Source organism: Mastigoproctus giganteus, chromosome 2 (genome assembly GCF_048544385.1).
Source record: "Mastigoproctus giganteus isolate SK-2022 chromosome 2, ASM4854438v1, whole genome shotgun sequence".
NCBI classification, from domain to species: domain Eukaryota; kingdom Metazoa; phylum Arthropoda; class Arachnida; order Uropygi; family Thelyphonidae; genus Mastigoproctus; species Mastigoproctus giganteus.
In genome coordinates, this window is record NC_143576.1 from 120341017 (window position 1) to 120365512 (window position 24496).

Sequence of the window (24496 nt, forward strand, 5' to 3'; positions counted from 1 at the left end):
CCCACATTAAGATATTTGATTCTTAAGATAGGTTAAATTTGACTTTCAAATTTTGAGTCAATCTTTGAAGGAAAATATCTCAGCCAGAAAACAAGTATAAGAGTAATTTGAGTTAGGCTGAATTCATGCAGTTGGTTAAGTGGAATGAAGAAGGTACCAAAGGTTTTTATTTCAAAGTTATGATTTTAAAATTCTTGCTTAAATTTGTTGCAACAAATGTTTGGTGCCAGTTTTAGACCACACTGTAAAAGTGAAGGTTTTTGAGACTGAACACCAAAAGGTTTGCATTCTATGCCAAAGGTTAGCTAGGTATAACAAGTTTCAGAGCACTACCTCTCACTGTTGTGTAACAGTAACACTTAAAACTTTGAAAATTTTTTGTGATTTATTCCGGATAATACAAGTGACCTCCACAAAAAAGGTGCTGGTGCCTCAAGCATACTATATTTTGAACTGAAATTTTGCACAGCTTCATTTGAAACCTGTTTAAACATCCACACCAAGTTTGAACAAAATTGAAGATGGTTGAGCAGGGATCCCTAGGCCACTTGACATGGAATAACCCCATATGACGTTTTCTGAGCAGTGTAGACAGGCTACCAGAGCTGGTCATGGGGTCTTGTCAATGATGTACAGGAATTTTGCTAGTAGGGAAAAGGAGTTGATGATCCCTTTTGTATAAAGCAATGGTCAGGCCACACCTTAAGTACTGCATACAGATCTTCCTCATTTTAGGAAGGATGTAGAGTTGCTAGATCAAGTATAGAGAAGGGCAACATGATTGGTGAGGTGAAATGAATGGGTATTCATACTCCTTCATTCCCCTCAGAAAGGCTTAAGTTCTGCAAATTGCAGCATCTGGAAAATTCAGCCTGAGGTGATCTGATTGAGGTGTAGAAAGCCTTCAATGGTTTGAACAGGATCAATGTTGATGGGATTCTTCCTCTTGCTCAGATTACGAACCTGAGGAGGCATAAATTGAAATTGAGGAAAGACAGTTGTAGAATAGATGTGTGGAAATTTGCCTTTAGCCAGCAGGTAGTTGATTTCTGGAAGAAACTTCCATCTGTCGTGGAAGTTGATAGCTTAAATAAATTCAAGGAAGAACTTTACAAACTTTTATAGAGAATGGATGGGTGAAATGGAATTTTTTTTTTTTTTTTTTTTTTTTGCTGATGCTGTATAAGCTTGCTTTCTTGCATCATATGCCTCTACTAATGCTAATGCTAAGTGATTTAAATGTGAATAAGGAATATTGATAAGGTGCATAATTACCACAAAAAAAAAAAATAAAAAAAATTTTAAGTTTGTTCTACAATGTTTGCAAGGTGAGGAAAAACTCAGATGTTGGAAAACTTGCACAGATTTTATTCAAACAGCTGACAGTGAACTTGGTTTCCTAAATGGCATCATTACTGGGAACAAGGGTTGGTGTCTCTAATATGATCCTGAGACCCAAAGGACGGTGCGGAATGCCCATCACAAAGACCGAAAATAAAGATTTGTTTCCAGAATTACATATCAAAACCTTGCTGACTGCATTCTTCAATCACAAGGGATAATCCATTTTGTTCCAGAAGGAAGGAAGGATTATGAATGATTACTATTTAAAAGGTACTGAAATATTAATACCTTTAAATAGAAATCATAAGTTGGAAGAATCTCAAGTGGGTGCAGATAGATTCAGAACAGTCAGGTTGCCAGCTGTTGCATAATAATTGGCCTCCTTACACAGCGACCAATGTGCAGATTGGTTGGTTCATTTTAATGGGGGATTTTTGGACACAAGGGCAACTAAGGCTAAATTGTGCCTGTCACAGTAGTTCTGCAAATAAAATCATTTATTTTTTCCATTTTTTTTTTTTTTCCCAGTCATATATCAGATAAGTTTGTATGGTTCATCTCTAATGAATAATTTTGGGTTAGAGCTGATTTAAAATTTTAGTCAAGCAGCATGATTATGTGGACAGTCAAGAAGGATATGTTTCACTGTTAGTAGGGTGGGACAATGACGGCAATGAGAAGGTTCCTCATCTGTCAACAAGTGAAGGTGGGTGAGATGGGAATGTCCAATGTGTGTCCTTGCAAGGACAACCTCTTCACGTCTCTTTAATCGTGAACTAGATTTCCAGTATTGTGGCATTTTCTTTATTTGGAAAAGCTTATTATGGGTTTGCTGCTACCATACTGATGCCCATTGGTCAATGCATCTAGTGGTGGATTCAGGGTAGGGGCATGTGCTTTGAGAAAATTGCAGTGAACAGAGAAATCGCGCAGTCACAATCACTTGGCACCCAGGGGCCACAATGTGCAGATATTTCTAGCTCACAAGCAGGTTGTAGTGCCCAATCACCCTCCTTACCACCTATCTGACTTGGCTGCAGCATACTATTTTCAGTTTTCCAAGTTAAAACTGAGACTGAAAGGATGCCAATTTAACATCATTTATGGCACCCAGAAGGATGTGACAGCAGAATTAAACATCACCATAGCAGATGAATTTTTCCAAGTCTTTCTGAAGCTTGTATAAGTGCTGTAACAAGTGTATTCAGTCCCTTGGGAATTATTATGATGGAAATGAGCAAGAAAATTTAAATTCACTCTCATTACTTTTGCATCACAGCATGTATTTATAATGCATAAGAATATCACTGATAAAAAAAAAATAAAAAAAGAGAGAATAATTATAAAAGGTCCCATTACAAGCTTTTGCCCAAAGAAGTCTCATTTTTACTATATTATGAAATGGAGGGATAACTGTAGATGGATTAATGCAAATTTTAACTGATTACAACAAACCTGGGTATTATTGTAACATTTCAAGCATTCATTAAGACGATCTGGTCCAGCGCAATTGCTGTGTCCATTACAGTCACACCGAGTTGAACAATTCTTTCCAACATAGCCAAAGTGACACTGGCACACGTCAGGTTTCACACAGGTGCCAAATACACATCCTTGGCTACAAACTGGTTTGCACTGTTGCCTGCAATTTGAAAAGTAAAGGTGAATTAAAATCATAAAATACAACTATACAGTATATATAACAATATGTTATCATGTATTAGCTTTAATAACATGCACGTGCGTGCAGGGGGGGATGACAGTATTCATTTTCACATAATTTATATCTCAGTATACTAAATAGAATAATAAATCACGATATTTCAATGAAAAGGACATTCTTTACTATACAATCATGAAACAATCAAAACTACAATTATTCTTCCTGGCCTTTATTCTGTTTATTTAAATTTTAGTTTCTTTAAAATACTAAATTTTTTTTAAAGAGAATCACGTTTTTGTACTGAAATTTCATTTTAGCAATTGATGGAAATTATATGTTCATATAAGGCTTTTATAATGTATTGCAGTTTTTTAATATATAGAGTAATTTTTAATTTATTATAGTAATAGTAGTGGCAAATGACGCAAGGAAGCAAGCTTAAATAGCATCAGCCAAAAAAAAATAAATAAAAATAAAATCCCTCCCAGAATTGTCTGGTTCTTCCTTGAATTTATTCGAACCATCCATTTCCACAACAGATGGAAGCCTGTTCCAACAATCAATCACCTGCTGGCTGAAGGCAAACTTCCGTACATCAATCCTGCAACTATCCTTCCTCAACTTACATTTATGCCCCCTAATGTGTGTATAGTGTCTCAGCTAGAGGAAGAATACCATTAACATTCAGCTTACTCAATCCATTAAAGGTCTTAAACAACTCAATCAGATCACCCTGCAAGTGCCTAGTCTCCAGAACTTCCTCTCAGCTAGAGGAAGAATACCATTAACATTCAGCTTACTCAATCCATTAAAGGTCTTAAACAACTCAATCAGATCACCCTGCAAGTGCCTAGTCTTCAGTTCTGCAATTTGCAGAACTGAAGCCTTTCTAGGTAAGAGCACCCTTTCATTCCCTTCACTAATCTGGTTGTTGTTATTGCTTAAGAGATTTAAGACACAAGGGCATCAAAGGCCAAGATGTGTCTTTCCAGGTTTTTTTTTTTTTAATGTAAATAAATTTTTTTTTTTTTTTTTTTCAGATTCGTTTGTCAAATGAAATTAAACAGTTTGTCTAGATTTGCAGAGTTATCTAATATCTGTTGAAGGGTAACAGGATTTTGATTATTGCATAAACTCTGGAAGCAAAGGAATCTGGAATTTATGAAGTGAGGGCGTACCAAAAGGAACTGAATACCAATAATAATTTTGATATCATATACTTGGATTTCGGGAAAGCTTTTGATACTGTTGCACATGGAAGACTGCTGTACAAATTGGAGAGGTATGGCATTAAGGGTAAGTTGCTACAATGGATAAAGGGATTGTTGAGTGGGAGACGACAGAGAGTGGTAATCAATGGACATTGTCCTTCGTGGACAAATGTTATTAGTGGAGTTCCCCAGGGTTCAGTGTTGGGCTGATTGTTGTTTTGTATATTTATCAATGATACTGACGAAGGTATATCAGGTTTAATGTCCAAGTTTGCAGATGATACAAAGGTTGGCAGGGTTGTTAACAACAGTATGCTACTCCAACTGGATCTAGATAAGTTTGGCAAATGGGCTGAGAAGTGGCAACTGAAGTTTAATATTGACAAATGCAAAATACTGCATATGGGTAGCAATAACCGAAGAGAACTCTACCAACGGTGTGGTACTACACTCAGGGAAGTAGCAAGTGAAAAAGACCTGGGGGTAACTGTGAAGTCAAATATGAAGTTCGCTGAGCAGTGCAGACGGGCGGCCAGGGCAGGTCATGGAGTTTTGTCAATGGCATATAGGAATTTTACTAGTAGGGACAGGGATGTGATTATCCTGTAATACAAGGCACTCGTCAGGCCACATCTAGAGTACTGTGTACTGTACAGGTCTGGAGGCCTCATTTTAGGAAGGATGTAGAGTAGCTAGAATGAGTACAAAGAAGAGCAACAAGATTGGTGAGGGGAATGAAGGGGATGCTCTTACCAAGAAAGGCTTAAGTTCTGCAAATTGCAGTGCCTGGAGAGTAGGCACCTGCAAGGTAATCGGATTGAGGTGTATAAGGCCTTGAATGGGTTGAGCAAGCTGAATGCTGATGGGATTCTTCCTCTTGCTCAGATTAAGAACCTGAGGGGGCACACATTCAAAGTGAGGAAAGACAGTTGCAGAATAGATATGCCTTTAGCCAGCAGGTAGTTGATTGGTGGAACAGACTTCCATCTTTTGTTGTGGAAGTTGATAGCCTAAATAAATTTATAGCTGAGATGGACAGGCATTTGGAACAAATGCAGGGGTGAAATGTGTTTTTTTTTTTTTTTTTGGCTGATGCTGCATAAGCTTGCTTTCTTGCATTGTATGCCTCTAATAATGCTAATGTGTCTTACTGTAACAACTTACATTGAAAACAGAGAGGGGGATTTTCATTAGTTAGTACATGATAATGTGTAGGGTGAGTGTGGCCAATTCGTAGTCTGGCAAGCATTACTTCTTCTCTATGACATTTTCTGATGCATGGGTTCCATATTTTTGGATTCGCTTTTATTTCCTGCAGTTTATTATTGGGTTGATTTCTTCATATCTGGGCCCATTTGTCTTTGCTTTCTCTAATAATAATTGGCCTAAAATCAGTGTATGGTACTATCGTTTCATTTGGCAGTTCTGATGCTGACTTGGCTGCATTGTCTGCTTTTTCACTTCCTTCTATTCCGGAGTGTCCTGGGATCCAGCAAAGAGTTATTTCAATGTGTATTTTTTTTGCCAGAGGTTGATAAAAAAAACAATTTCTTATAGGAGAGGATGATGAGAATTGTTGTTTACCCTGTATGACTGAGATAGCACTGAGCAAAATCAGAATATATTAGGACAGAAAGTGACGACTGTTGACATATTTCACTTAACGCAAGCTGGATAGCATACAGTTCTGCAGAAAGCATGCTGCACTCAACTGGAAGGGATTTCGAGATTATATGCGAAGAGAATACAGCTGTTGCACATACATGTGAGTGGGACTTAAATTCATCCTTAGACTATGAGTTTCCCAGCAAGTTCCAAAGTATACTGTAGTTGGCACGTAACTGTTGGATATTAAGTGATGGAGTGGTATTTTCTGACCACTGAGAAAAGTATAGATCAATGTCTATATCATGTAAAGGCATATTTGTACTTTCCTCACTTTTGTTGAGGTCAATTTTCCACTTCTGTATTACTTCTTGAAGACGTATCCCAGCAGGCCTGGGTTCATTAGGCATGGATTCGTAGAGTGTTGGCCAAAGAGGTCAGCTGAAGTATGCTCAACAAGGATGAGATGGAGAGTTTCATATTTTGGCAGCATAGGCGTTGTCCTCTAAGATAAAGCATTGTGCATCCACGTACAAGCTCTGAACTGGCAAGGTTCTGTAGGCACCTAGTGCAGATTGAAGGGTACTGTGTTGATGGTGTTCAGAGACTGTAAAATGTTGTTTTTAGCTGAAGCATAAACTATAGCTCCATAATTTAATCGTGACCAGATTAGAGCATGATAGAAATTCAGCAATGATTGCCTGTCAGCACCTCAAGATGGTATCTAAAATCAAACCCAATAGTCTTATGGAATCTGTCATCAGTATTTCTCTGCCTTTCAGTTCTAATACAGGTTGAAGAGATCTGGATGAAGCAATCATACTTTACAGAAGTGTATTGCTGCTGTTTTTCCCTCGGTTAATTGATAGCCATTGCATTTTGTTCAAGGTTTAATTTTGGTTATTGCTAATTGTAGTTGTCTTTCAGTGGTAGCCATGCTCGATGATTGACAGGAAATAGCAAGATTGTTTCCTAAATATAAGTTTTCACAGTACCTAGAATGTCTCGAGTAATGCCACTGGTACGTAATGCAAAAAGTGTGGCACTTAAAATCAATCCTTGAGGTATCCCTTCTTGTGGGTGAATTGTGGACAGCGCTTATTCTTAAATCGTACTTAAAAGGTCATGAGATGGAGAAAATTCTGAATGAATAGAGGCAAGTTACCTCTCAGTCCAAGGTTGTATAAGTCCTGGAGGATTCCAAATCTCCAGGTTGTGTCAAATGCTTTCATAATATCAAAAGTTATCATTACCATGTGTTGTTTTTTAACAAAACCATTTCGAATGTGAAAGTCGACTTTGATGTGGACATCAGTTGTAGATCTGTTACAGCGGAAATCAAATTGGTGGCATGTTATAGGATCCTGATCTACAATAATCCAAATGAGTCTCCTGTGAACCATCTTTTCTAGTATTTTTCCTAGGCAGCTGGTCAGAGATATAGGATGATAACTGTTGGGGAAAGAAGCATCTTTCCCCAGTTTTACTATGGCTACCACTACTGACTGATGCCATATATCAGGGTAAACATTCTCTTGAAGATTCTGTTGTAAAATTTCAGTAATGTAGATTTTGATTGGAGTTAAGGTTGCAAAGCATTATGTAGTAAATGCTATCTGGTCCAGCAGAACTATGTCAGGAATTCTGGATTGCTTCACTGAGTAATAGTGAACGGAAAGTTATAGGAATATAATTGGGCTGTATCAAATTTAATTTTATATTTTTCCACAGACATTTTTGTGCATCTAAATGAGTCTTCATAAGACTGAGAGGATGAGATGACAGTGAATGTTTTAGTTAGTGCCTCTGCAATATCAATCAGAGAAGAAATATCCATTCCTTTCCAAGACAGGAATGGAGCCGAAGTTTGCTAACACTTTCCACTGAGAGTGTGGATCTTTTTCCAGATTATTCTGGGATCAGTGTTTCTGCAGATGGCAGAAGTGAATCAAATCCATGCATCCTGTTTTGCTTTCCTATGAATTTGGTGTGCATCATTATAGTTGATAAAGTTCTCCATTGCAGCATTTCAGCAAAATATGTTCTAAGCTTTATTTTGCATTCTTTTGGCAAGAAAGCAATCTCTTGTCCACCAACCATCATATCTTTGGTAATATTTTCTTTCAGTATTGCCTGGCAGCAGCTCCAGCAATGTTTGGTGAAATATAATTGGAGATTACAGTGAAAATAATGCAAATGGCTACTGTTTCTAGAGTGGTGCAAAGCTGGATAGATTTGGATGGTACATTTCAAAGAACTAAAATTGCTACTCCTCCTCTTGCTGGAGATTCAGAACATCTGTCATGTTTGTATACCGTATACCTTGAGAAGTGGGGAGTATAATTTGATGATAATTATGTTTCCTATAGACAAATACTTGCAGGACCTTGCTGGTACATTAAATATTTTAATTCATCTAGATTGCTTCTTAGGCCTCTACAATTCCATTGAATGATTTTCTGCATTATTTGGGTTTATGTTAGGTGGATTGGTCTTACCGTTTAATTTCCCCCTGACCTTGTTTATATCTCTCCTGTTTTGGACGAGCAATATCCATCTCGTCATCAGCATGTAGTAGGAAAACTATCTTCATTATCCAACTTCTTGTCAATTTTCATCTTTCTCCTTTGTGTGGGCATTGTCTCAGTGTGGCTTGGTTGGTTTTGTATTAGTAGAATTTGATGTATTCTTGTCTTTGTTGTTGTCAGTGTCTCACCATCCATGAGGAATGATCTGGTCCATTAAGAAAGCTATATTTTAGGAGGAACTGTAATATCAGTCTGTGTTCAGAACTCTTGAGTGTTTTAAACTGCATTAGAATGTGATTTGGAAAGCATCCCTTTTAATATATGTTTTCGTGTTGCTTGGTATAATACATTTTTCTCTAGCATTAGCATTAGTTGAGGCACATGATGTAAGAAAGCAAGATTATAAAGCATCAGCCAAAAAAAAAAAAAAAAAAAACCTTCTTATTTCACCTATCTGGTTACTCCAAATGTTTGTCTAGTTCAGCCTTAAATTTATTTAAGCTATCAACTTCCACAACACCAGATGGAAATCTTATCCAACAATCAACTACCTGCTGGCTAAACCAAAATTCTGCACATTTATTTTACAACTGTCTTTCCTTAATTTGAATCTATGCCCCTTCGGTATTTTAATCAGAGCAAGTGGAAGTATCCTGTCAGCATTGAGCCTGCCCAAACCATTCAAGGCCTTATACACCTCAATCAGATCACCTTGCAGGTGCCTAGTCTCCAGATTCTGAAACTTGCAGAACTTAAGCTTTCTTCGTAAGGGCACCCTTTTGTTCCTCTAACCCAGGGGTTGCCAAACTTCTTTGACCGTCGACCCCTTCAAGAGTTTCTAGACTTTTTATCGACCCCCTGTATTTTACTATTACGTAATTATAATAGGACAAGCAAAAAAGACGCCCATGTGAGTTTTTAGATTGTTTATTTTATAGTTACAGTGTTTATTGTATGTATAATATAGTATATATTATTATATTGGCTTAACGTCAAAGGGATACGTTTTTGTTTTTGACATACTTCTTAACATTACATATTTGATAGGAGGGATAAATAATATATAAAATTTAATTTAGATAACAAAATAACAATAATACAATCATCCTTATATATATGAAAATAAGACTTTTATTAACTTAGTATACAATTTACTAATGTTGTCAGTGTGAAGGGTGTGCTTGGGTTCAAAATTAGTAAGTTTCAGCCTTAAATCGCCACAGAATTCTATATCTAACTTATTTCTTTGTTTTGTTAAAATGGAATTAACATGGTTGAAACCAGCTTCAACCATGTATGAGCTTGGAAATGCAAGCAAAAAGGGGAGTACCACTTCAGAAAGTTTTGGATATTTTTCTACAACATTTATATTCATCCAAAAGTAACTTATATTTATAAAGTTCTATTTTCAAAAAGAGTCTTAGCTTCAAGATCAACTGACAATTCAATAAGTTCATCATGTAAGTTACATTCGATATTTTCAATATCTGCAGAAAATGGCGTGATAATCCAATCTGGAATGTGCATGTTTTCAAAATCTGCAAAGCGCAATTTAAAATCATCACTCAAATTTTGAAGATGTTTTGTGTATATTTCTAAGTCTTCATCTTTTACTTCCAATTTTGCCGTAGATTCAAAAAGCACTGAAAATCTTTTCGTAACAATGATGATTTAAATAAGGCTAATTTAGCTTGGAAGCCTAAAAGAATCGTCTGAGCTTGAATAATCGTGACATCTTTACCTTGTAGACGTGTCTGTACATCATTAAATTTTGAAAATAAGTCCGCCAAGTAGAAAATATGATTCTTATTTCTCTTCAGTTCATCACTCAAAAACAAATTAACATCTGTAAGAAACTCTAGGGTTGAGTCGAACAACTCCACAAATCTTTGTAGACTTGCACCTCTAGACAACCATCTTACTTCAGTATGCAAGAGTTAATCGGTTTGATACTTCTTCATTTTTTTCACAAAGTTTGGCAAACAATCACAATTTAAGAGGATGAGCTCTAATTTTATTAACAGATTTAATGCACACTCTTAGGGTATCATGCAGTTTGTCACTGAGAGTTTTTGCCACCAAATGGTTCGGGTGCAACACACAGTGAATAGTATGTACACTTTAAACTTTTTCTTTCAGAAAGGCAGCGAAACCTTGATAACAGCCCACCATTGCAGGTGCGCCGTCTGTGGCTACTGCTGTTATATTAGTAAATGGAATATCATACTTATTTAAATATTCCTCCAATTGCTGAAAAATTGTCAACCCCGTTCCATCACTTTCAAGATATTTTGTTAATAAAAATTCGTCAATAATTTAATGTTTGGTTTTTTTTTTTTTTTTTTTTTATGTAAACCCCAAACATGAGAGGAATTAGAACCTATAGTACTTAGTACCATGTTGGGTTGGAGATTGAGAATACAAAAGAAGATATTTGTTGACATTGGACTTGAACTTCTGTAGACTAATTTTTAGGAAATACGTATGAAGGAAGGTGGTTCCAGAAAACAGCAGCTGAATGATTAAACGAGGATGATGAAAAGTTGGTTCTGTGAGTTTGAAGTTGGACAGTAAATGGATGTTGGCTGGTGGCGGCACGTGTTCGGTTGTTGTTGTTGTTTGGTTTTTAGGAGCATTAGCAACTAAGGCCATATTGCTCCGGGATATGCGGTGGACAGTCCCTGACCTTTCCGCATCCTCCGTATTTGGTGGTGACGGGCTCGAACCCCGGTCTAATCAAGAAGCGTATGCTACGCACTGCTGCTCCTTCCCACCTGGCTACGGAGGCGCCCCTCGGCACGTGTTCGGACTGTTCTGAAAGAGAGAGTGGGAATTATAGAAGCCAATTCAGCAGAACAGTGTCCATGGAAGTATCTGTAGAAGAGGCATGCAGCAGAAACAGTATGTCTATGATACAGTGAGTGGAGAGAATCTGTTAGAGATGAATCATTAATTAACCTAATAGTCCTCTTCTGAATGGAATCAAGAAGCCTGAGAGAGGTTTTGGAGGCACTACCCTAGATGTGGGAACAATATTCCATGGCAGGGCAGATTTGTGATTTATACAGAGTGAGCAGCTGTTTGGAAGAAAAGTAACGCGGAGAACAAAAGAGAAAACCCAAGTTTTTTAGATGCAGAGGAAGCAATATTTGTAATGTGCTTGTGCCAAGAGAGATTAGAAGTCAGGGTAATCCCCAAAAGAATATATCATTTTGCCTAGAAATCGGAGTGTCACTAAAGATAAGAATAGGAGCAGAAGAATCCTTTTTTGCGAGATATAAGGCAAGACTGAGTTTTAGAAGGGGTGAAATCAACCAAATCGGTATTTAAGGAATTGGTAGCAGATTTTCGAGAAGTTGAAGCTGATTGAGCAGGACAAGGTTTCTCAAAATGGAAAGTGGAATGCAATGTGCTATCATCAGCAAAACTATGGACAGGATTTCCAGTTAATGGAAAAAGGTCATTAATATACAAGAGGAAAAAAGTGGGGGAAAAAACTGAACCTTGGGGGACACTGGCATTAGTGGAGTTAGAAGACAGAGAGCCATCTACCATCACCCTCAGTGAGCGATCAGAGAGAAAATTGGATAACCAATTACTAAAAACAGTTGGCAAAAAACCATAAGATGGAAGCTTGTTTAGAAGACCTTTATGCCAAATAAGATCAAAAGCCTTTGAGATGTCAAGAGCAACTATTCATGTTTCACCAAACCTTTCCATTGAATTAGTCCATAAATGGGTAACATAAGCCAGAATATCGCCAGTTAATCGACACTGACGGAATCCATACTGGCAATTGTTGATCAGACGGAAGGTTTCTAGGTAGTTTAAGAGTTGGCGGTTAATTGATTTCTTCATTACTTTAGAGAGAGTAGAAGTAACTGCAATGGGACGATAATTGGATGGGAGGGATTTGTCACCCTTTTTAGGAACTGGCTGGATATGAGCAAATTTCCAAGCAGAAGGAAAAACACCTTTGGAATAAGAAAGTGAAAAAAGGCGGCAAAGAATAGGAGTAAGTTCAGGAGAATAAGTTTTGAGAAGTTTTAAAACAGAAATACCATTGGGACCTGGAGCTTTCTTAGCATCAAGAAAAGATTCGTCAAAATCCTTCTGACATCTTTTTTTTCGGAAGACCACAGGAGGCATTGAATGGAGCGTGTTGGGAATGGTGGGAGGTGTTTTACCAAGTTCATTAATATATGAGTTGGAAGAAAAATGGGATGATAGCAGGTCAGCTTTATCCTTGGCTGAAGCGACAACAGAACCATTTGGTTTGGATAGAGGTGGGAGCAGAGATGGGCAAATTTTGCGGCCAATAGCTTTGGCAAGAGACCAGAATGCTCGGCTACCATTAGGGGAAGAAGCAAGTTTTCTACTCTTAGCCTGTTCAAACTCTAGTTTGGACTGATTAATAACTGCTTTACAATTGTTGCGAGCTTTGGTGTAGGCAGAAAATGAAACTGAAGAATTAGAAACAAGCCAATTACGATATGCAACATTCTTCTCTTGAACAGCCTTATCACATTTATTGGAAAACCAAGGTTTAGATAAAGGACGAGATTTTAAAGTGGAGTGTGGGATAAAGGATTCCATTCCTGCAAGAATAATTTCACTGACATGATCTGAGCAAATGTTGACATCAGAAGTTTTGAAACAGTAATCCAACCAAGGAAAAGAAGAAAAGAAATCTCGCATATCATCCCATTTTGCATTCTTGTAATGCCAAACAACACGAGGTTGGGAATAGCCATGAGATAAAGGCTCCATTGGAAGAGACAATCACCAAGTTGTGATCTGAAGTGCCTAAAGGACCTCTCACTTCGACCATGTACTTAGAAGGGTTGTTTGTGAGAAAAATATCAAGCGTGTTGGCTGAATGATTAGGATTGTCCGGTATTCATGTAGGTAAATGAACAACGTGTGCAAGGTCATTAGTAATTGCAAAAGCCTCAGCATCTCGACCAGCTGGGTCGGTGTGACTAGAAAATGGAAGCCAGCTGGAGTTGTGAACATTAAAATCACCAAGAAAAATTACCTCACTGTTAGGAAAGTTGGACTGGAGAAAGTCAAGTTGCAAAGAGAGGAAATCAAAGCGCTCCAAGTGATTAATGAAGTTGGGAGAATGGTAGAGACAACAGATGAATTTGACACAATGAGGTAGAGGGATTTCAAGCCAGAGAAGATCAAAGAGAGGAGATTCCAAATTGCCAAGTCTCTGACAGGGAATATCAGAACGGACATATGCACAAGTACCACCTCTGAGGCAAAAGGAATCATACAGCGAATAATTTGGGCATCTGAGATGAGCAGTAGTTGAATCAACCGATATTGAGATTCTGTCAGAAAAAGTACATGGGTTTTGGCAGACTGCAAGTGGAAATGGACATCGTTGAGATTAGAATTGAGACCACGTATATTTGTGAAATGAATTAGAAAGTGCTTGGGAGGTTTAGATCTTTTCGCAGATAAGCTTGCTCTATTAGTTTGACAATTCATGGTGTATTCAATAGTAAGAAAATGTGGGTGGGACATGCTGTATGAAGTAATGAAATTTTTGGATATGGTGTACACATGGTAAGAATATATCCAGATCCTTGACATAACGTGGCCTTGACAATGACCCCCGCATACACACTACTCGGACTCCCTCCAGTCACTATCTGGCAGAGTAGAGGTAGCAAGATTATACTCTAGCTGATCCGGAAGCCTCCTAGAGAGTTAACAATAGGTTCGGTCCGGTGTACTAACTAGCGGCTGGCCTGCAAACACCGTTTTAGAGCTGTACCCTCGAAATGTAAGGAATATTGGATCTCGCCACGATGTTCATCATAATCTCAAAAGTCATCAATCATACTGCATGATGGAAGAGATAGGGAAGGGTTGACCGGAACGTAGCTCTGGAGACTAAACATGGGTTCCACCACTTCAAGCCTCCAATAAGCAAAGTGGTGGTATTGCACTGGTTGATGAGAGTCGTCTACCACCTAGTACTACCTGGTAACATAGAGGGGGCGGCATTCCTCCCGGTGCACCTCGACCCCTGCTTACGTTGGTTCACACCTGGGTGGTCCCCCACCATGTACTTGTGCATGAAGGTTATAACCAGGATTACTAACAGTCCCACCATCATGGAGGTGCAAGCAGAGGATTTGGCTATCACAGACTGTCCGGACTAAGTCAAAATTGGTCGCACTTGACTTGAATGTCACCCGAATATCAGTTCCATCAGCATTTTAGACTCCCAGGTAGAAGTACAGCTTGTCTGGCTTATCTGAGAGAATATCTGTGACAACCTCAAAGACCAAATCATTTTGCTAGAATATTTATTATTGTAATAACAGTTTGATTTAAAACGTGAATTCAAGTAATTACTTGTTTTTTCCTTACTTCATTTCACCTAAGTGTCATCATAATTTATTGCGAAAAATGTTTTTTTTTTTGGAATACTGGTATCCCGGTTTCATAAATTAAAAATACCGGTATTAAGATTTTATCCAGTATTGCGAGTCCTAGTTATATGGAAGTGAGAGACTAGTTGAAAAATTCAATTTAATACATTCTTCATTAGTTTTAATGCATTGAAAGGCATTCACATAAGAGGTAGAAATATTATAGAAAGATTCTGCTAAAGCATTTGCAATATCAGTAGGAGAGGATAAGGGATTGGAATGGGCAGGATAAGTCTTGCCCATTCCAATAATAGAATGGAATGGGCAGGACTTATCCTGCCCATTCCATTCTATTATTGGAGACTGCAATGGTAGAAATTTCCCATTGAGCGCATGTATTTTTTCCCAGATAATCCAAGTGTCAGTATTTTTGTTAATAGTTGAGGAAAAATTAATCCAGGAGTCATGTTTTGCTTTTTTTCTAATTTTTCTTGTGGCCTCTCCTATCCACAGTGGAAGATCCCCACCATAGATGGTGGCCATTGAAATCACTGAGTAAACAGACAGGAGGTTGCAGTTGTATTAAAATGTTGTTTATTTAGGAGCATTAGCAACTAAGGCCATATTACTCTGTGGATATGCGGTGGTCATTCCCTGACCTTTCCGCATCCTCCGAATTTGGTGGCTTACGGGCTCGAACCCCGGTGTAATCAAGAAGTGTGTGCTATGCACTGCTGCTCCTGCCCACCTGGCTACGGAGGCACCTTGCTCTGGCACTGAGTTTTTTGAAAACACTTAGGTTAGCAGTAGTTGGAAATTTGCGAAACTGGTTCCAAGCATGGTTTTTTTTTCTCTTTTAGCTTTGTAGCATTCTTCACTCCACCGGTTTCACTGTACCAGTTTGCGCTGGTCGGATTTTGGAATGGAAGTTTCGGCTGTTAATAATATATGGCTGGTAATGTGATCAGTTACATCATCAATATGTTGTTGCTGTACATACTGGTTGTTGAGTAGGACACAAGTAGAATAGTTTTTCCAGACTGCTTTGTGAAAATTCCAAGAAGTACAGCCTTTAGGACATGACATCACCTGCATTTGAATTGAACTTATGATAGGAAAACAGTCACTGTGGAATGAGTTATTCAGCACTAACCATTAAATGCTTGGAAAAAGAGATGCTGAACAGATGGATGTCTATGGCAGATGTTGTACCTGTAGGTACAACATGAGTTTGGGAGCCAGTGTTTAATTCAGTCAGATTATGGTTATCTAGGAATGTTTCAATTAATTGGCCTCTCCTATCCACAGTGGAAGATCCCAACCATGGATGGTGACCATTGAAATCACTGAGTAAACAGACAGGAGGTTGCAGTTGTATTAAAATGTTGTCAAGTTCAGTCTGGGAACAATGATAATTAGGTGATATATAAAAAAAAATACACGCAAGTGTTAATGATATGCCCACTGCCATTTGAACTGCTACAACTTCTAAGTGGGTTTATAGTTAGAGATGTCATGGCAGTATGGTATTTTTGACAAGTATAGCCACCCTTCCATGAGCAGGAGTGCTAGAATCCCTGTCTCGCCTATACATAGTGTAATTTTTGAATTTCAGAGAAACTTGATGATAAAAAGGTTTCTTGTAAACATACACCTACTGGTTTAGTTTGAATAAGTAAATCACTCAGGTCATCTATATTGCTGTATAATCCTCTACAGTTCCATTGTAGGAATTTGTTCATTGTTTAGGATTAATTGAGGACTGTTTTTTCTGAGAAGGTTTCTGTATGCTTAGTTTTAATTTTTCATTTCTGGGAAAGATTAGGCATCCTGTGTCCATGGTATCATTGGATAGAAAATTGGATAGATTGACCCCATCTATCCAATTTTCTAATGGTGGATTGAACAGGTATGACTGAATGGGATGCGAGGTACAACTTTGTATCTTGACAGCATAGTTCAGTAAGAGTGTTTTCCTATGTAAAGTTAGTGGGGGTTCGTGAGCATCAATGTAGAGACTATGTGCCGGCAATGTTCTCAATGCACCAAGTGCAATCCTCAAAGCACTGTGTTGAATTGGATCAAGCCAGTGTAATGCACTTATTCTGGCAGAATCATAGATGGGAGCAACATAATCAAGGTGGATCTGATTAATGCCCTGTATAACCAAAGCAGGGAGGTATGATCTGCATATGTTTGGACGGATAAAGTTCTGAGTATGTTTAACTTTTTTTAGACAGGAAGTATGTACATTTTTAATATGATCTAAGAAATTTAACTTGTCCAGAATTAATCCTAGCAATCTGATGTTATTAGTGACTGGGATGAAGACATTAGAAGTTCAGGTTCAGATGAAGTTTATGTTGTCTACAAAAATGTATAGCAACTGTTTTCTGCCTTGAGAGGCAATAGCCATTGAGGTTGGCCCATTGCTGTATTTTGTTTAGTGATAGCTGAAGCTATTGTTCAATTGATCTCATGTTTTGGGAATGGCATGAGATGGAAAGGTCATTTGTATAAAGGTAAGTCTCAACTGTATTTGTAAGCTGTTTAGTGATAGAATCTATTCTAAGAGCAAAAAAGAGTGGCAATCCGTACTTATTCCTGTGGAACACCTTCTTCCTGAAAGAATGTTGCAGAGAGGGCATGTTGGTATCAAACTTGAAACGATTTAGTATGTAGAAAATTTTTCACAAATATAGGAAGGCTGCTTTGTAGAGAGAGAGAGAGAGAGAGAGAGAGAGAGAGAGGGGGGGTTCACTAAGTATGCCATGCCACCAGGTGGTGTCAAAAGCTTTCTCTATATATTTATTGAAATCATTACTAGATGTTCATGTTTAACAAAAGCATTACAAATGGCAAATTCAGCCTTAACCATAAGATCCAAGCATGACCTGTTGTGGACAATTTTTTCAAGGATTCTACTGGGGTGGCTTGAGAGAGATATTGGTCTATAACTATTGGGAATACAAAAGAATGGTTGGATCTTTTCCAGGCTTTAAGAACGTCAAAACAATAGAATGATGCCAAGAAGCTGGATAAAGATTTTCTAAAAATATATGATTGTAAAAAACCAGGAGGAGGTGCAAATCTTTGCCATCAAGATGTTGTAGCATGACATAATAGATCTCGTCTGGTCCAACAGAACCATTGTGAGCTGTTCTAATGGCATGCAAAAGTTCAGAATATTGCAGCGCTTTGTTATATGGCAGAAGGAGGGCAGTTTGAAAGTTAATAGAATGCTGTTCAGTAGTGTTTATAATTCTTTGTAATGATGTAGTATAAGCTGATGCTGCTGAGATTTCAGCAAAAGTATTACCCAAAGCATTAGCTATATCTAAAGGACTAGATAGATCTTGCCCATTCCAGGAAAGGATTGAAGAAGGTATGGTAGGAAACTTACCAGAAAGCTGTCCAATTTTTCTCCATATTATTTTGGGGGCAGTGTTTCTGTTGATGCTTGATGCAAAACGGGTCCAGGATTCTTTCTTGGTGTGCCTACATATGAAACATGCTTTTGCCCTTAACTTCTTATGATTAATGAGATTGGTTGTGGCTGGAGAGTGCTGAAACAAATCCCAGGCTTTATTATTTTTTTTTCTTTGTTTTGGTGCATTCCTCATTCCATCAATAATTATAATGCTTTCAGCCTGGGGGATTTGATAGTGGTATTGTGTCTTGGCCACATTTAGGAGCTGCAACATAATGTAGTCGGTCACATTATCAATAGGCTTTTTTCATGATCGAGACAGAATAATGACTGGAATTTTTCCCAGTTTGCTCGGAGAAATTTCCATTTCCTGCAGGGTTGGGCTAAAGGAGTCTGTACTGTCAAAATGTAGCATACAATTGGGAAGTGATCACTGCTCTTGGGATCATTTATAAAGTACCACTCTATGGTCGGGACCAGTACTGGAGAAATTGAGAGATCTATTGCTGAGGTATGTCCAGTTGGGAACTGTACGTGAGTATGCGCATCAGTATTGAGTATGGTGAGGTTTAGTGCCTCTAAAAAGTTTTCAATGAGTCGACCCCATCTATCCAATTTAGTATCATTCCATAAGGGGTGGTGCCCATTAAAATCCCTTTAATATACAGAGAGTTGGAGGTATGTGTGAAGAGACCTTCAAGATCTTTTAAAGGGTAAGTACGGTTTGGCAGTAGGTAGACAGAGACTAGTGTTATTGCTATATGGAGAGTTATATGAACAGCAACAGCTTCTGTTTCAGTCTGAAGTGGGATATATGTTTAGTTGGGATCTTTGAACTTATCATGATTGCCACACCACCATGGGCAACGTCAGCTGTATTACAACCTCTTTGATAAAGGCAATAATTCTTTATCGAAGGAGAAATTTGTGAAGTTAAGTAAGTTTCCTGTAGACAAAGAGCAACTGGAGAATATCAATTAATCAGATCTTGGATATCATCTGTATTGCAATGAATGCCTTTGCAATTCCATTGTAAAATACAAGGGCATTATTCATATGTAGTTGATGAGGGTGTATCTGACTGCTTTTTGGAGGTGACTGGCTTATGACATTCCAACTTTGGTTTGTCTTTTTTTTTTTTTTTTTTTTTTTTTGGGAAAACTGGCCGACCAATATCCATTTCTTCTTCAGCAAAGATTTCTAAAATAGGATCTCCCTGGGTATGCTATCTGTTTCCATGGTTGTGCCTTAAATATTTTTTATTGCATTTGAGTTTGTATTATGGGATGTGATGGCAATCACTGGAGATGCCACTGGTATTGTCAGAGGAGTATTACTTACCTGGTCTGAGGGCTTGGATTGTTACTTACGTACACCTGGTTGTCGCTCAGAGAGGACAGTTCTAGCCCAGTCAGAAACTGATTTAGTAGTGGGAACTGTCACACATTAGTTTGAATGGAGACTGTTTGATAGGTAAAGAACTTGCTTTTACAGAAGAGGGTAAGTTGGGCTATTGAAGGTAAGAATAATATTTCTGGTAGGTGTGAGCTGATTATCTTTGTTAATCATTATTTGTCTTGCTTCAGTTAAGTTTGGTCCCTGAAGCTCTTGGGTTATTTCTTCTTCCATGACATTTAATAGATCCCAACTGGATATGACACTCTTAGATGAATTTAGGATTGGATGAGGAGATATTTTTATTGGAATGCCAGCAAAGCTTGTTAGTTGTAAAAGCTTTTTGGAATGTCATTGGTTCGTAGTCTCTATTAGTAGGTCTCCTGATTGCAGTCTCTTAACCGTCTTGGGAGATCCTGCAATACCCTCCAGATGTTTCTGTATAACAAAGGGAGACGATTTACTCATAGGTGACTAGTGAGAGAGTGGAATATTAAGAATGTTGGGCAGGGTTGCTCCATCCGATCCGTCTTTTGTTTCTTTGAATTATTGTTCTTAATGTCCTAATGGTCTGTGTTTGGCATCTTTGCTTCTTTCAACCCTTGGCAAGAGGACTTTTCTGCCAAGGTTTCCGGCCTTGCGATGGGGAGGCAGGAGCAGTGTCACGAAGAGGCCAAGCGGTTGAAGTGTTAGTTGGTTAGTGGAATTAGAAATATATATATATATATATATATATATATATATATATATATATAAAAAAAAAAGGTAAATAAAGGACAGTTTCCTTTCTGCATTCTAACTTGCAGCTTTTCAAGTATAGAACTGTTTTAAATAATACTGTTGAGAGAAACATAGGAACTTAAAAATAACTTTAATCACTTGTCAAGGGCACTTTATAAGTCATAGTAATGTTGCTTAGCCTTGAAAAATGCTTAGCACCTGGGGCTACAATTTCTCAGAAATGTTCTCAAATTCTATAGCTGTTGATTGCTGGAGTTTCAGTAGAGATCTGTGCTTATTACTAAATACCTTATTCTTTAAGAATTTCCAAAAAAAGTAATCACGGGGTGTAAATCCAGGGAAGCACAGCGGCCATTCAATGGAACACCCACCATTTGATCCACTGACTTCAGAGGTTTCTGTCTAATACTCGCAGATGATTTTTGCATAGTGAGCTGGTGCTCCATCCTGCATGAAAAAAGCAGTGCTGAAAACTGCGTTTGAACAACATTTATGGAATGACTTTCTTTTAGCACTCTCATGCAGCTTTCTCCTATCACAATTCCATCAAAGAAAAAAGGATGAAAAAAACACATTGTGTCCAAATTTCAGCCCAGGCTGTCAAGCTAGGAGCATTTATATCCTTGTTAAAGAATAAATGGGGGATGTTGAGATAATAATAAGCACAGTTATGACAATTAGTTTAAATGTGGCTTCATCAGTCCACAAAACATTGTCAATGATATCTGGTTTTGTAACATATGACCAAAAACTGTTTGGCAAATTCCAATGTTCTATCTGGTTTGTCCTCCTTCAATATTTTTGCAGCAACATGGGATGATAAACCTTGTATTAAGTTCTTTTATGATTCTATTTAAGCTTGTTTGAAGTATTTTAAATTCCAAACTTTTCTTTCCTGGAATTTTTTTGGACTTTTTTCATAACTACTCTTACAAGTTCCAAACCGTTGGCTCCAAACCGTCTTTGGGATAGAAGGTTTACCAGGTTTTGGTAGATTGTGCACTGTTCCCATTTCATCCAACTTCTTCCCAATTTGCTTTATGTTTGTTTGTTTGTTTGTTTTTTTGGTTTTTAGGAGCATTTGCAACTAAGGCCATATTGCTCCGGGATATGCGGTGGTCATTCCCTGACCTTTCCGCATCCTCCATATTTGGTGGTGACGGGCTTGAACCCCGGTCTAATCAAGAAGCGTGTGCTATGCACTGCTGCTCCTTCCCACCTGGCTACGGAGGCGCCATTTGCTTTATGACCTTGACTGTGGGTGGCTTATCTCCAGAAAACTTCTTGAACTGGAGTGCAAATTCTGCAGCATATTTATATCTTGGTCACCATTCTACAATTTCAATACTCTCCTTCATTGTAAGGCTAATGGTACTTTTCCAATGTTTAAATTATTCTTAAATGATAAAAAAATTGTATACTGTTTTTCAAATAAGTTACATATATTTATCAGCAGTTATACAAAATAGTTTCTTTACTTATGGACCAACCTTTATAAATGCCAAATGGGAAATTTTCAGAGAAATAATCCTAGAGGCTATTAAGTTTTTTATACTAATAAAGTAATATTGTTCAAGGTTTAGACCAAAATAGATGTCACATGAATTGATGAGTTTAGTAGTAGTAGTGGCATGTGATGCAAGAAAGCATGTGTATGAGCTTATGCAGCAACAGCCAAAAAAATAAAAAAAAAAAAAGAAAAAAAAAAAAAAAAGAAAAAAAAAAAAAAAAGAAAAAAAAAAAAAAATCACACCATTCCCTCCAAATGCCTGTCCAGTTCCTCCTTAAATTTATTCAACCTATCAACTTCCACAATGACAGATTGAAGTTTGTTCCAGCAATTAACCACCAGCTGGCTAAAGGCAAATTTCCGCACATCTATTCTACATCTGTCTTCTCTTAATTTGAATTTATGCCCCTTAGGTTCGTAATCTGAACAAGTGGAAGGATCCCATCAGAATTCAGCATGCTCAACCCATTCAAGGCCTTATACACCTCAATCAGATCACTGTGCAGGTGCCTAGTCTCCAGCCACTGCAATTTGCAGAACTTAAGCCTCTCTTGGTAAGAGGATCCCTTCATTCCCCTCACCAATCTTGTTGCCCTTCTCTGTACACACTCAAGTAAATCTACATCCTTCCTAAAATGAGGCCTCCAGTTCTGTACGCAGTACTCAAGGCATGGCCTGACCATTGCCTTATACAGAGGAATAATCACCTCCTTTTCCCTGCTAGCAAAATTCCTATATATCATTGACAAAACCCCATGACCTGCCCTGGCAGCCTGTCTGCATTGCTCAGAAAACTTCATATCTGCCTGCACAATTACTCCCAGATCTTTTACATTTTCTACCACCTTAAGTGTAGTACCACACAGTTGGTACATTTCTCTGGGGTTACTTCTACCCATATGCAGTACTTTGCATTTGTCAAGGTTAAACTTCAGTTGCCACTTCTTAGCCCATCTGCCTAAATTATCTAGATCCTGTTGCAGTAGCACACTGCCATTACTGTCATTAACAACCCAGCCAACCTTTGTATCATCTGCAAACTTCGACATTAAGCCTGATATACCTTCATCAATATCACTGATAAATATACAAAACAACAGTGGACCCAACACCGAACCCTGTGGGACTCCACTAATAACATTAGTCCACGAAGAGCAGCACCCATTGATTACCACCCTCTGTCTTATCCTTTTATCCATTGTAGCAACTTACCCTTAATACCATTCTGCTCCAATTTGTACAACAGTGTCAAAAGCTTTCCTGAAATCCAAATATATGATATCAAAATTATTTTTTGCATCCAGTTCCTTTATAACCACATCATAATATCCTATCAAATTTGTCAGACAAGACTTTCCCTTAACAAACCCATGCTGTGTCTGAATTATTGCTGCAGTCTTGTCTAGATGATCCTGAAATGCATCTTTAACCAGTGACTCCATTATTTTACCCGGAACAGAAATTAAACTAACTGGTCTGTAATTCGTGTCACCCTTCGATCCCCCTTTGTGAATTGGGGATACATTTGCACATCTCCAGTCTGTGGCAGAGAAAAATACAATATGAGATTATTATAAAATGCCAGGGAACATAAAGTCCTACATTAATTATAAATTACTCTAATCAGGTTATTGGGGTGGGTGATTAGGCATCTAAGGTAGATTATGAAAGCACTTTGGCTGAGTGCAAAGAAAAGCAGAAAATAATTCACTGCTTATGTTAATACTAGGAAAGGGATCGACTACATTACTACACTTGCCTAGGCTTTTTCTGAACTGTATTAGGTTTTCGATAGTAGATTCTGTGCTTTGTTCTTTTTTGTGTTTTGCATGGTTTTTTTTTGGATATGTGGTGAGGAATCTTAGATGTCTGGTATGATTAGTTCAGCTACTTGAAATAACTGATCACTCACAGAGTCTACTGTAGAGTTCAGCAGAGAAAACATGATTTCCTCTTTGTCAAATACAGCATATTGTTTACATTTCTTCCCGGTTTGCATCAAAATTCCATTTCAGAGTTTATTTTCTGTGCACATAGTGCTTATTATTACATGCAGACCAAAACAAAGAAATGTCACTTGTTTGGAGAGGTCTCTTCAACTCAGGCTATTGTCAGCTAATCTTGGATGAAGAAAATTAGGAACAAAATTATATCATAGGAACTTGCACACTGTGCAAGTTCCCATGATCACAAAAATATCACAAAAACAAATGCCCAACATGGATCACAGTTATATTGTGTCTATCATGTATGATTACACCGATCGAGCATGACAGTTTTTTTTTTGGCGCTAGGACTACTATGGTCAAATTGTGTCTGTTCCTGTGGAGAAACACTGTACAGATTAATAAAAGGTTTAGATGAGCACATATACATTAATCTGTTTTTAAATAGTGGAAGAACTCAACTACTGGAGTTGTCTTCAATAATATGTCTAAGTTGAAGAGACTTGTTTAAGTTAGAGAAGGTAAGAATGATGTGCATCTCGCAGACTGATAATGAGTGCACTCTATAAGAATATGTTTTACAGTTAGTGGTGAATCACAGTGCATGTATAGTGGAGGATTATTTCCTTGCAATAAATAGAGATGTATAAGGTGGGTATGACCAATACTTGCTCAGGCAAGCACAACTCCTTCACGTCTGTTTGAGCAGAAGCCAGATTTCCAGAGCTGTG

At 37.9% G+C, this 24496-nt stretch overlaps 1 protein-coding gene across 1 annotated transcript in view; it reads right to left on the reverse strand.

Moving 5' to 3' along the window:
* The window catches only part of Megf8 (multiple EGF like domains 8), a 619502-nt gene that overhangs the window by 63702 nt on the left and 531304 nt on the right, over positions 1–24496 (reverse strand). Inside the window, exon 30 of the mRNA XM_090390015.1 lies at positions 2800–2986. Coding sequence (XP_090246141.1) covers positions 2800–2986 — 187 coding nt within the window. The remainder of the gene's footprint in view (positions 1–2799; positions 2987–24496) is intronic.